The sequence below is a fragment of the Microchirus variegatus genome (assembly GCF_963457635.1).
Source record: "Microchirus variegatus genome assembly, chromosome: 10".
Taxonomy (NCBI): Eukaryota; Metazoa; Chordata; class Actinopteri; order Pleuronectiformes; family Soleidae; genus Microchirus; species Microchirus variegatus.
Window position 1 is genome coordinate 23,060,206 of NC_139811.1, and position 14,435 is coordinate 23,074,640.

At 40.4% G+C, this 14,435-nt stretch overlaps 2 protein-coding genes across 2 annotated transcripts; both read left to right on the forward strand.

Annotated features, from left to right (window-relative positions):
• Positions 1-8,877: 8,877 nt before the first annotated feature.
• ramp2 (receptor (G protein-coupled) activity modifying protein 2) lies at positions 8,878-9,271 on the forward strand (the record flags this gene model as incomplete). Its single annotated transcript, XM_083895886.1, has 2 exons — positions 8,878-8,927; positions 9,025-9,271. 2 exons carry the CDS (start codon positions 8,878-8,880, stop codon positions 9,269-9,271), a joined length of 297 nt encoding a protein of 98 aa, XP_083752012.1.
• A 3,190-nt stretch (positions 9,272-12,461) lies between these two features.
• On the forward strand, positions 12,462-13,124 carry LOC310932561 (cilia- and flagella-associated protein 20-like; the record flags this gene model as incomplete). The annotated part of the gene is made up of 1 exon (XM_083895887.1): positions 12,462-13,124. One exon carries the CDS (start codon positions 12,462-12,464, stop codon positions 13,122-13,124), a length of 663 nt encoding a protein of 220 aa, XP_083752013.1.
• Between the last annotated feature and the right edge of the window lie 1,311 nt (positions 13,125-14,435).

Genomic DNA, 14,435 nt, shown 5'->3' on the forward strand with positions numbered 1-14,435 from the left:
ACTGAAAAACTAAGTAGCTGTGTAAACCTACATGTGTCATAAAGATGCTGTATAAACTACTTTAGGACAACCCAGTGTTGAATTGTGTCATCACTGTTTATGTGGCGTATTATAAGAGATTTGCTGTTTATTTATTGGTTAGTTTTCACTTAAAATTGATGATAAATTTTTAATGGTATACATATCTGTTTATACACATATAATACACATATATTTATAAACATACAATCAATTATCACATGCACATACATACTCATATATTTTATAAATTATAAATTAAATATATGCCTTTTCATTGAATTTACAAGTCATTGTATGACTGTTATTTCTAAGTTATATATATATATATATATATATATATATATAAGTTATTTGGGATTTTACCCAGGGAAACAAATAATATTTAGTATTATATTAATGTAAAATGTTTGTTTTGGGGGCACATATTGGCTCGGTAAGGTCAATACTACTGTAAAGTACAACCCTGCATAAATCTCACACATTATAAGGTTTAATTATGCATTGTCTTTGCACTTCCTTTTTGTCATTTTAAACCTCTGCTGCTCCTCTGGCACACAAGATGGCACTGTTCAATCACTTTTTATCCTATGATACAGTAAATGTTTAGCTACATACACTCACTGTATGTCTAATGTGTAAATCAGATAGCATGGCGCACAAGCATTGCTTGACTGTCATCATGCAAAAGCATCACCGGTGTTAGAGCATGTGTGACGTGATCTACGGTGTCATTTGAAGTCGTCTGATTCAGATATGAACAAAGACAAACACAGCGGAAGATAAGCCCGGGGAGTGGGGCGATTATCAGCAAGAAGTTTTTAATTCTGTGTGTTAAGCTCTTGGCAGCTGTTGTTTGTTGTTTCATATCTTCTTCAAATAGGTTGTGTCACTTTTTATGGTCACGCGATGAAAGTTCAGATAAAAAGATCCACAACTGATGAAACACGCATAACTGACTGTAATTTAATACATTTAATAAAAGTAAACTTTAATTTATTTTGGCCTCCAATAGTGGTTAACAAAGCCAATCCAGGTTTGTGTTTGGGCAGCCCATGGACATGTGGGAGGGAAGTGGGCTTGTGACTGGAGGTTGTTGTTGTTTGAATCCTGTGTTTTAAGGGTTGAGGTACCCCTGAGCAAGGTAGGGTGCAGATGCTTGCTGCCCACTTCTCCTATGCCTGGTTTGTTTGTTTGTTTAATAAGGAACATAATCCATGCATCTTCTACCGCTTTATCTTCCACATGAGTCGCCAGTCCATCACAGGGGCACATAGAGACAAATCCACTCTCACACTCATGGTCCAATTTGCCTAATCTCAAAATCTGGGAGGAAACCCATGAGGAAACCCACACAAACAGGGAGAACATGCAAACCATGTAGAAAGGCCCTTGTTCTGACTGGGTCCTGAACCTGGTTCTTCTTCAAAGGCAACTTTTATCTGTAGATAACAGAAAAGGGTTAACTGATGTCAGACAGTGGGAGAGCCATTTTGGACTGAAATCATTAGTGTTTAATGTCTAACAACAAACTTTTTTATGTGTTCTCATTTTATGTTAACTCTGATATCAGTAATCACAATTTATAGTAATTATGGTAGTAGTAGCAGTAAAAGTTGTCATAGTAGCAGTGGTAGTAAAAGTTGGAGGTGGGAGTACTAGTAATAATAACTAGTATTTTACCAGAAAATGACTTTGGTAGAAGTCGCTTTTAGTAATATTGCTTAAAGGGACACTGTGTAGTATTTATGGTTATATGACCCAAAATCCACTTTTGTATACATATTATGTGCTCATGCATTGTCGCTGTATAATATCTTTTGTTTCATTTTTGTAGTGTTTCAAAAAGTCATGTAAAATAACATGGTTGCGGGCCGCTGTTGCATAGCCACGACGCCATGTTTCTACGGGAGCCTGTATAGACAAACGCGAGAGAACAAATCAAGCACTGCGTTTAGAATGAAGGACCACACGTATTTTACAGCAGATAAAGGAACACCAGTACCTGACCGTACGCCCGCACCACGGAGAACGACGACGAGGACGACATTTGACCGGCTGAGGATATCGTATCGCTCAGGGAAGGGAGGGGGTGAGCAGAGGAGCAGTTTGTTGTTGTACATTTCAGCCTCTCCTCTCGATGTCACTATAACTACTTACTTCACCTTTAAGTAAACGTCTTAAAGCATATGACATTTACTGTGCTTAAGTATCAAAAGTAATTTTCAGATATACAATGTACTTTCAATTCAGTTAAATTCCTGTCTGTATAACACCAACTGCGTGGCCCCATGAGTTCATCTGGAAATAAAATGGACCTGTGGAGGAACATCCATTCAACTATTCAATTTAGCTTGTACTTAAACAGCAGAGCAGTGTCCTTTATAAGAACTGAGGAGGCTGTTGTAGCCCCACGTTGCCTGGCACTCCGCAGCAGCTGAGACAGAGCACTCAGCACTCAGTGACGTGGAAAAGTGCATCAGCTCGACTGGAGATTCCAGCAGCGTCTCATCACAACAGAAGCTCAGTGTTCTGTCAGATGCAGATGTGCGGTGGGAAGAGAGTCGAACGTCATCACCGCTGATGGTGTAACACGGCGCGCACGCACGAACCCACACACACACACAAAAAAACTTACTCAACATTAGTCATACACGATAAATCTTGCTGCACAGCAAGTTTTATAAAAACAACAACTCTAACTCTGGAACATTTAATTGCTATTGAGGGCAAATTAAACATTATACACATCATTCTGGGAATACTACTGCATGTGTGAATAAAGTTGTGCTAATGATAAGGGGTATAGGCCCTATATCGCCTATATAGGGCACCATCTACTGGAGGGGCACCAGATGACCACAAAGATATACATAATAATAGCTAAGACAGAAAAAGTCCAGACGTGTCAAATTTAAATGATCTCTATAACAATGTTTCGTTTAATTTACTCCTTTATTCCTATATACGGTATTAATTTATTTTTCAATACTTCCATACTTCATCACTTAACTTCAGTTATTTAAAAATGTGTGCGTGTGACAGTGAATGGAGGGACAGAGGGGGCAGGGCATCAAATCCCATTTATTTTAAGTTATTAATGTTGGTTGATGTTGTTTTCTTTATACTCATCAGTATTTATTGGAATGTTGTGTAACTTGGCTGCTAGTTTTGTTCAGGAGTATTTGTTTTTATGGTGTGGACATTGTGTTTGCATGTAGGTTTCTTATGTGAGTTGATAGTTAAGAGACCAGAGTGTTTTGTTGTTGTTGTTTTTCTTTATACAGCTAACTCCACCATCAGAAACACTACTACTATTCAGTGTTGTAATGTAACGAAGTACAAATACTTCCTTACTGTACATAAGTACAACATTTACTATCTGTACTTTTACCCCACTACATTTCCTCTATCTTTATTCCTTGTATCTACCAAATACAATCAGAAGAAGAAGAAGAGTTGATAAAGGTCTGTATTTATATAGCTCTTTTCTCATCTTGACACTGTTTTGCCATTCACACACTTCAACCTGGGGTTAAGTGCCTTGCTCAAAGACACATAGACAAGCAGAGGCAGGAATTGAACTGAATTGAAAGTACATTGTATATCTGAAAATTACTTTTGATACTTAAAGGTGCCATAATGTAAGAATGTGGCCAAAAACAGTTACTACATTCAAATTCAAAATACCAAGGTCTTTTAGGTTTCATTTTCTTACGTAACTGGCAACCCGTGGTTGCTCGGCAGCTGAGACTCTACTGACTGCAATGATTGGTAGACGTCGGTAGGTGGCGCCACATGCCAAAACATGATTTGAAAACATAAACATGATTTGCAGACTGCAAAATATATTTTTTTAATGCAAATATTTTGGCTGTACTGTTGTTGTTGGTGAGTTCAGTTTGTTATATGAACATTATTCCTGAGTCTCTGTGACATATTAGGAGGATTTTATGGCCAGTTGATTTAGATTTATTACATAATGCACCTTTAAAGGTGAAGTAAGGAGTTTATAGTGCCATCTAGAGGAGAGGCTGAAATTTACAAAGAACTGCTCCTCTGCTCACCCCCTCCCTTCCCTGAGCGCTACGGTATCCTCAGCCGGTCAAATGTCATCCTCGTCGTCTTTCTCCGTGTCAGCAGATGAGAGAGAGGAGGCGGGACTTCCGCTCCAAGTAAAGAGACACTTGATTTGTTCTCTCGCGTTTGTCCTCACAGGCTCCGGTAGAAACATGGCGTCTCGCTGCTAACAGTGGCTATGCAACCATGCGACCATGTTATTTTACATGACTTTTTGAAACACTGCGAAAATGAAACAAAAACTATTATACAGCGACTAGACAATGCAGAAGCACATAATATGTATAAAAAAGTGGATTTTGGGTTATATAAACCCATAAATACTACACAGTGTCCCTTTAAGTACAGTAAATGTCATATGCTTTAAGACGTGGTAAAATGGTAAAATACTTTACTACTAGTTATTATTACTAGTACTCCCACCTCCCACTTTTACTACCACTGCTACTATGACAACTTTTACTACTACTACTACTACGACCATAATTACTATAAATTGTGATTATTGATATCAGAGTTAACATAAAATGAGAACACATATAAAAGTTTTTTGTTAAACTAACATTAAACACTAATGATTAAATATTTTCTGTTATCTACAGATAAAATCAAGTGTAGAAAGAGAGAAAGTGAACAAGGGAGAGATACTATATGGTGTGTGTGTGTGTGTGTGTGTGAGAGGGAGAGAGGGTGATTCTCGTCAACTTCTCACATTGTGACTGAAAACAGAGGGAGGGAAGAACACCGATAAATAGCGAAAGAGAGTGATGATGGTGCATCACATGGACCACAGTGTAGATCTGAGCTGATCAGTGGCTCATCTGCTCTGCTGCCTGTGTGAATCCACCCATCGTTCCTAGGAAACCGGGGCTTCCTGTTGCTTTAGAGTGGCTTCCGGGCAGAAAGGTTGAGAAATGTAATCCCTGTCCACCAGGGAAGACACAGCAGACATGAGCATTGCCACAGCCAACACTTTCTCAGTGATGTCTGCTTGGTGTTTTGTGGCTTTTCTCATCTGGGGTAAGTTACACAGTCCAGTTGTTTTCTCTCTGATATAGCTTCTATATAACTTCTATACATGTCCTCTCCCTCACCTCTAAAGGGAAATGTTAATATGTTTTAATTGGTTTTTCATGACTGAACGTTTAACTGTCACAGAGTTTGATGCAGCACAGTCTTGTGTTCATGTGTTGAGAAAGTTATCATTATTAGTTCAATTTGTTTTTGTGACTCATTCTTTTGTTCTGTATTTTTCATTTCTTATTTATTGCTCTCTTCTCTCTCTCTTTTTTTTAAAAAATTGATTTTTTTATGATTCAGCCTTCTTGAGGTCCATACTCATGCTGTTCTTATCGCTCATGTTTACAAAACCACATTTGTATTTATTATTAAATATGATGTTTTATTCCTGTAGGAAAGAGATTGACTGTGATCGTCAGTATGTTTGTGTTGAAATGTCCATAAATCAGCCACACACAAAGGGAGGATGTGAAACAGTGACCTGATTCTCCCACACAGTTAGAACTTTATTTCCATGCTCCATTACTGTCACGTGTTTTGGAAATTGTACAGACCTGATTTTTACGGAAAACTTTACGACAGCATTTCTTAGTATACCGCTCTCCCTTCTAATATTTATTTCTCCCATTGTTTTTTATTTTTCCCTCGGCAGGTTGCACGGCAGTGGATGCTCTGGTAAATGAACACTCAGCTGTGCAACTCGCCACAACAATGGGTGCGTGAAAGGAAAACAAAGTATTAGTTTACACCACAGTACAGTGACAACATGGTCGTAGTGTTATGATAATATCATCTTATTTCTGATGCAATTTTCAGCTTGGTAATAGCACTAGTTTGCTAATTGGGACAAAATATTACATTAAAACTATGTCTTTTCCAAAGTAAAAACCAAGTAAAAGCTTGGTAATGAGAATTACTATTTAATGTAATACCTTTATGGGATCATAATGTTGAAATTCATGATTTCTTATGTCCCACACACTTTGTTCAATGTTATTGCTTCAGTATTATTATTATTATTATTATTTATTATTCACACTATTATCATATTTTTACTTTACACATCATTGATTTACCCAACATTCTCTCTGTGCAGGGTATTACCCAACAGAGATGATGACTGCGGGTAAGTTTCCAACCTTTTTCTATGACTTATCACATACTTTTTTGTACATATATCTTTCCAATATGGCGGTTATATATTCTGGTCCACTGGGAGATTGTTTTGGGTCAGTTCCTTCATTTGGTTGGACTGGAGCTGACACACACACACACACACACACACACACACACACACACACACACACACACACACACACACACACACACACACACACACACACACACACACACACACACAGAAAAAAGAGCTCAGATAAGCCGTCCTGTGCCAAGATCTCCTTGTGTGTATTTTCCTGAGAATCCAAGACAAACTCGCGGGGAGGTCTCTACCAGTGTGGGGTCAACAGCAGTAGATAAAAGGTCCATAATGTTTTGGGGTTAAAGGTTAACCGAAACCTCATTATGAGCAGCCCCCCACCTGGCTCGACTTCCTGAATTTTGTTCGTCATTCACCCCATGCAACGTCTGTGATCAACGCATGAACTCAGAGTTGTGAAACAACTGGAGCTTCGGAGCAGCGCCCCTTTCACTGTTCCTCACCCCCCCCCCCTCTTTTTTTTTTCTCTTTCCCCTGACTGTCCCCCTCCTTCCCCTGCCAACCCCAGCCCCCAACCCCATGCTCCTCCTCTGCTGAAAAGACACATTTCCTGATGTCATTACTAAATCAAAATGCTGCTCCGCAAACAGATGTTGTGAGAGGCCCAACATGTGGATTCAGTGAAATAAATGAACAAGCTGGTCATGAGAAAACATGAGCCATGAATTTCTTTTTCTCTTTTTTTCATTCAATCAATGAAAGCATCCCTCTCACACACTGCTCTTTAAAGTGGTCACTGATGACTGTGAGAAACTACCTTGTAGATGAAGCTCGCCCACAGGCTCCTCGTGACATTAAAGAACAAAACATTTTCCCACACATTTGGTGGAGACAGCAACGTTTAAACAGCTGGTCAGCTGCGACTAACAGCTTGTGCCAGCTTTGGTCAAATTAACCTAGATATGAAATCATGACTGTCTGCACAGCAACACCCTGCAGAGTCATGATTACATCCATCCCAGAATGCTAAAGCCCTAAATGTTTACTTATGTTTCCTATTTGGCAGAGGTAGCCCAAAAGGCAAATAAATCACATGCTGTGAGCTGGCCAGGCCTTCGACTGTGAGAAACTGAGACTAAAAAGCAGAACAAGAGTTAAAGAGTAAGGGTTTTCAGATGTGAGTCCAGCCCAGCTTGGGTGTGCTCCCTTTTATTTGGGAGAATGGAGAGGACAATCTCTCTTGCCTCCACCCCTTTAAAAAAAGGAAGAGAAGCCTAAAGAAATGTGTGTTGGAGAGGGGAAGAGCTGCTGCCAAGGCACTGGGCTGTCAGACAGATCTCTGAAGAACATCTGGTAACCGCGGGTAACACTGTTTGGACATCTGGTAACCGAAGGTTACACTGCGTCTCTTCCATCCTGTTGGGTTTCCTGTTATGCCTCGCTGTACACAGTCTGGGACGTTCAGGTTTATTATACATGCTCATCGGTCGGGGAAAGCGCACCTTTATTCATTTTTTTCTGACATGAATGGAGCACTTGGTTTCATTGGGGTATTCCTCTCCTTCCTCTGCGGTGAGTGTGTGGTCTTCCCTTCCACAGCTGCAAATGCCTGCCTCAGCAGACAGACATGTGAAGGAGCTCACAAGCTACAACTGTTAAATGTTTTTTCTTTGTACTGAAACTTATGCTTAACTGAATTAGAGAGGATTTGCATTATGTCCTAAAATATAGTGCAGCACTGTTTGATCTAAATGTGTTTAATGTGAAAACAAATAATTTCCCTCCCTCTCAGATACCACGTATGGAGAATCTGCCTTGCCATTTGGTAGGTGACATGACCTTATAACCTATTGTAATAGTTTTGTAAGAAGTTGTATTATTTATCTTATTCATGCTTTTTCCCACCTTGGTATTAACAATATTAATAGTCTGGTAAGAATGAGAAAATCTGACTGTTATTTCCATAGTGACACACAGGTGATAGTATGTCAGAATCAAAACAACTCCATTCTGACAGGAAGTCTCACTGTTCAAATCCATAGACATGTATTGGCAACTTATTTACCAGGCAATAATGTCTCTTCACCGGATCTATTCATAAAAAGTGAAGTTGTTGGATAAGCTGTTGTATCAAAACAGTTGAGGACAAGCAAATACCAGATTGCTAAAGATCCAGAGAGATGGTAGATTTGGATCACTGCCATAAAACACAGTTGAAGTGATCACAGACAAACGGACGCAGTGATAATATCAGGAACAGAACCCAATCCTTTACTGGCTTTGATTTCTTGTTTGTTTTCATGATCTCTGGAGCATCCGGAGGAATAGTTAATCACATAGTTGCACATAAGAAATAAGAGGGTATAATATTACATCCCTATTTGAAAACTATCACTCTCCTATAACCACGTTGTCACTGTATTGTGATGTTGTTAGTGTACAGTATGTTTCATGCTTTTCTTTCTTATGCAGCTTGTGGGAACAACACTTCCACGTGCATGGACATTTGTGACCTCTGTCATCATGTGTACGGAGCGCCAACGATGACTTGCCTTTCAACGCTGTTCACCCATATGTGCTTCAACCCTTTTGAGAGTGCAATGGCATCACTGAATAGCACTGACTGGTGCATTTGGGATAAGGTGAGAGGGTAAGTGATGTGACAGATGTTTTGCAGTTAAAAAAAAATAAAACAAATAAATATTGATAAAGATTCGCTGATCATTCTCTCTGCCTCCACACTGCAGTTTGTACAGTGACCTAAGCCACTGCACAGAGGAGAAGTCAGACTGTCTCTTGATCCCATGGCCCAACCAACTGGTGGAAGAGACCTTTGTGGACATTCACTCCAGGTTCTTCAAGGACTGTCCCTCAGAGGAGCTAAGCGACCCACCGCCAGTCGTCGTCTTTGCCCTGGTGATTACGCCAATCTGCCTGATCCCAGTCATGGTCATCCTTGTGGTGCTCAAGACTAAAAACGGGGACGGCTCTTGATATACTGGAAAAATCTAAACTCAAAGTCAGAAGGGAAAACTCCCTTTTTCTCCCGACCTGAGGACTGCTCATTCACACGTAGACCGCTGCTGCTCTCATCACCAGTGACGTTGCAGAGCAGCAACTCAAGTTCAAAAGAAAAAAAACTAATCAGACAAACAGACAACTCTAATTCTGAGTTAATGTCATATTCTGTGGCTTCACAGTAATTGTTCAGTGACAAACTCCCGGGTGTTATTGATGTACTTTACTGTGTCTCATTAACACTTTTTAACAATAGATTTTTTTTCATCTGCCCGACTGGGAATCCGAACACTGATGGTGTTGGTTACATCCAAACTGGATGCACATGTTCGGAAAACAGCTTAATTTAAAATAGAGAACTTAATATTCAGGTTTAAGTTGACAAAGGCTACAGAGCTTGCAAAAGTAAGAGTAAAAGTATGTGTGTGTTATAATGCCACTCCTTAATTATGTTGGACACCATGTCGTTTTGTTGTTAAAGGTCCAGTGTGTAAGATTGTGACAAATAGAGGACTACGGGAATTTGGAAACTACGGTGGCCCTCACATTCCAGAGAGGATGTCGTTCTTCTCTGTTTGTGCTGTAAGCTTCCGTGTCAAAATGTGAAAAACATACACAGGCTGCTGTAGAAAAATGGCAGCTTATTCCAAGGCTGCAATTTTTTTTTTTTTTATTGTAAAGCGATTATACACTTCTACAAACATACTTCTGTGTAGAATAATCAATTTCCAGTCCTCCTAAATGTTACACACTGAACCTTTAAAAACCTAAACACCTCCTGAACTCTTTACTCAACTTTACTCTTGAGATAATGTGCTGTACAATCTATTCAATTCCTGTCTTAAGTGAATTCAGGTATGTGTTTGGGGGTACAAAAAAATGGCCTTATGCATGGATGTGGTTATTACAGTATGTGAGTCATAGCATATGGAAGGTTAGAGGGTTCAGAGGTCACAGATGGGACAAAATGAATGCTTACGCCCAGAAAGAGAGGGGATGTTGAATCTTTTTTGTCTGGTATTGTCTATTTTAACATAACCACACTTTCCCACGTTCAAACAACGACAATCCTCATTATCATATAATGATGAGCTAAATAATATGAAGTTGACAATGACATAATATTTGTTGATTTCAGACAAAAGACAATACATTAATTTGTCTGTGTATCAAAGTGAAAAACACTGTGCGATGACAGAAAAGATAAACATGTTATCTTTTGTCCATGATCTTGATACTGTTGATGTGTATTGTGACGATATAGCCATCGAAAAGCCATAGAAAATGTGTATTTATATACTGTGTTAGTTCCAGGACTTACTGTACTGTCTGAGCGAATGCTCTCACACCATGTACAATATGTATTTTCTTATGTTTTATACAATTAAATAAATGACAGATTCAATCTTTCAATGCCTTAAGCGTTTACTAATCTTGAATTTAGATTTGAGAAACTGGACCCTTTTTCTTTTCAGCTCAACAGAGGTGGGGCAGGCTCCATTCTTGCAAAAATGCCCTTTCACCTTTGTCAGTATTTGATTAAACGCTCATTTCCCTGGAGTGAAGTGCACATGGCATTGCTTTGTGCTTCAGGTAGTGTTTTACTCGGTATCCTGGGCCGCAAACAACGCCGCCGTGCAGTTGCTATGCAAGTGCATAGCATAGTGGATTGCACAGTCTCCACAGACATGCAGTGATGGAAGCAGTGACAGCAGACATGTATCACACCCTCATCTGGCACACACAGCTCTGCTGGGTGGGCCCTTGTTTGCGTGTATATCACTCTGTGAAAGTGTCCTGCAGCGCTGGGTGGGAAAGTGTGTTTGGTGACCTTCTTCTTCCCTGGATGTCGGGCCATCCTCATCCCCACCAACCCCCAACCCCCCTTTCTGATCTCATCCAACTCTGCGTTACTGCTCGCAGCCTCAGGCCAGAAACATGTTCTGATGGCCGTGTGCAATAAGTGATTGTGAAAACTATATCAATCATATTCTAGTCGGTTACACAGCATCAAGTGTTTCACAAAACCATATGTGTGCACATTCGGTGTAAGTTAAACATGCATGGTGCAGCAAAGGTTTCACACAGTATAGTACTTATGAATCAAGGGACTCTGCCCTCTAGTGGCTCAGTCTAAAACAATAGGAGTCAGCTTTATGAATCAGCAGTAACATTCAAATGCTCCCCAAGAAGTACTATTAACAAACATCAAGATTGTGTGTGTTTATGTAATGACAACACAATACACATTTTAATCTCTGTGGAACTTTAAATGTATTCTACAACATGCTTAATTATACATTCTCATACATATGTTCCGGTTTGAGATATCCATCCATTTTATTTACTTTATCGTTACTTTACCCACATGAGGGTACGGGGGTAGCTGGAATCATCCAACTTTTGAATTTGCAAATGTGGATATTTGCAATTTAATTGAATATGTCTGTAATGACAAACATTTGTCCTTGGGAGAACGTCTGTGAATATCCCTAATGTTTGTTTTTGAGCAGGCAGAATGGAGTTACAGAATAGCTATGACATCTTAAAATAGGTTGTCCTTCTTCTTCATATATGGGATTTTGCAGACTGCAAATCATTTATGTTTTGAAATCATGTTTTGGCATGTGGCGCCACCTACCGCCGTCTACCAATCATTGCAGTCAGTAGAGTCTCAGCTGCCGAGCAACCACGGGTTGCCAGTTACGCCAAAAAACGAAACCTAAAAGACCTCGGTATTTTGAATTTGAATGTAGTAACCGTTTCTGGCCACATTCTTACATATGGCACCTTTAACGATTACCTTGAAATTCCCAATCACATTTTGAAGTCTGAAATGACAGTTCAAAATCCTTTAACACAATTCAAGTTTGCCCTTCATTCCCATACGTAGACATCTGTATTTAATGGTACATTAAATGGAAATTCCACAGGTGCACATCACCACGCAACATGAAAGAGAAGAGTTCTGGAGCTACTCTTTGATCTTCCACCGACATCATCTCTTTGCCACCACAGAGCAAGAAAGAAAGGACTGTGAATGGCAGAATTACACCTCTCTCTGTACAACCTGACATAAATAACTAGAAGACAAAGACTGAGATAAGATTAAAAAGGAAAAATGACTAAGAGTGGAAAAGATTGTCTTGTTTCAAACAATCCCAGGATGTTTGAGGACTCCTTCCAAAGCGGATCTCTGTCAATCCTGTACAGCGTTGGCAACAAACCGCTGCAAGGCTGGGACACTAAAGTGAAAATTGGTCACATTAAGAGAATCACAGATGAAGACATTGACTCGTCAGTGTTGGAGCTTGCGGGTAACAACATCAACACCACCTTCATCACATGTCCTGCGGATCCCCACATGACACTGGGCATCAGGCTTCCATTTATGGTGATGATTATCAAAAATCTCAAGAAGCATTTCTCTTTTGAGGTCCTGGCGGTGGACGACAAGAACGTTTGCAGACGTTTTCGGGCGAGCACTTATGTGAGCACCACAAAACTGAACCCATACAACTGCACCATGCCTCTGCGCCTGACTGACGGCTGGACCTACATTCAGTTCAACCTGGCGGACTTCATTGAGAAACTTTATGGCACACAATACGTTGAGACGCAGCGCGTCCAGATCAACGGCAACTGTCGAATCAGGAGGGTTTATTTTTCGGACAAATTTGACGCCGAGGAAGACTTTCCCGAAGACTTTGAGAATGACCTGCCCATTCATAACCAGCAGGTCAAGCAGCAACTGGCACCATTACCTCAGAAAGAAAAAGAAGTATCTGGAGGAGATATGGTTGTTACGAAACACGAGAAAGGTTCTTAAGCCTTGTTTATGCTTGCGCGTGACACTGTGGCGCGGGGCCCTGCAGGACGGCTCGCATCCTACAAGCATGCACGGAGGCGTTTACGCTCAAGGTGTTGTTTGTTGCAGTATTCGCCTCAACGGCAGGGGGCGTACAACCAAATTATTCAGTGAATAAGAGAGAGTAGTAAACAACAACTTTCCGCCATTTAATGTTAGGATATCGCTTACATTGGTCTCAAAAATTGCCGTCCATCTCTCAGTGCTCCACGTATTGTGCCATCCCAGCTCCGTCAGAATCACCAGGAGGGCTTTTCCCCCTCGGTCACCACTCTTTGGGGCTCATGTTTTTCCACGTCCTATGGCAAAAATAATCTTCTTTCTTCTTTTAAGGCCATTTGACTGTCTCCGTGCTCTCGGACAGAAGAGTCATACAAATGCTTGTACAAGCGGACCTGCACGGCCAGTCTATCCTTTCCCTTTTGATGAAGAGTTGGCGTTGATGTGGTCTCCTGGAATTAATGACTAGAGCAGTTGGCATGTCCAACTGGTAGGAGACCTAGGGCAGACTTGGTGGGACCAGGTGGAGAGACATCTCCTGACTGGCCTGGGAGCACCTAGGGATTGTCCAGTCAGAGCTGAATGATGTGGCCAGGGAAAGGGAAGTCTGGGGCTCTCTGCTAGAACTGCTACCCCTGGCGACCCGATCTCGGATAAGCGGTTGAAGATGGATGGATGGAAAATAAAATGGACAGAAGACAGAAGACAGTTGTCCATATTGTTAAACTACTATTGGTGGCTTTGGAGTGGGTTGAGTCAGCCAAGTCAAGAGGAGTTTTAATTTGAAACGATTCAGCATCTGTTCTGTGGAGGCCGGAACATTTAGTAATAGGCAAAATCTGCTCTTTGAAAAAGAAAGAAAAACATTCACAAGTAAAAACTGTCCAAATCAGAGGGAGGAAAAGTACAGTGTGGAATGAAAATGATGGATGAGAGGCAGCAACTTTGGGATGAGTAGACAAGAGGAATACATATCTACATGTAGTTCAAACAAAAAGTTAAGGAACATGAAAAGAAAGCTTAGTACTGGCTAAATTCGGAGTTTATAACTCTATAAGATGATAACACAATATTTTGGATGCAAGCTGTAGCTACATCCCAGAAGAACAAGACCTGAAGAAGATCTGACCAAAGAGGGAGAACATTTTTTATGAATATTAGTCGTTCCTGCTTTCAGTCTCAGCTGTGACTAATGATTATGGATAACGTTGGATGCTGTTAAACAACACTTTTAACCAACCAGCACTTGTTTCCTTTAATTGTTTGAATTTC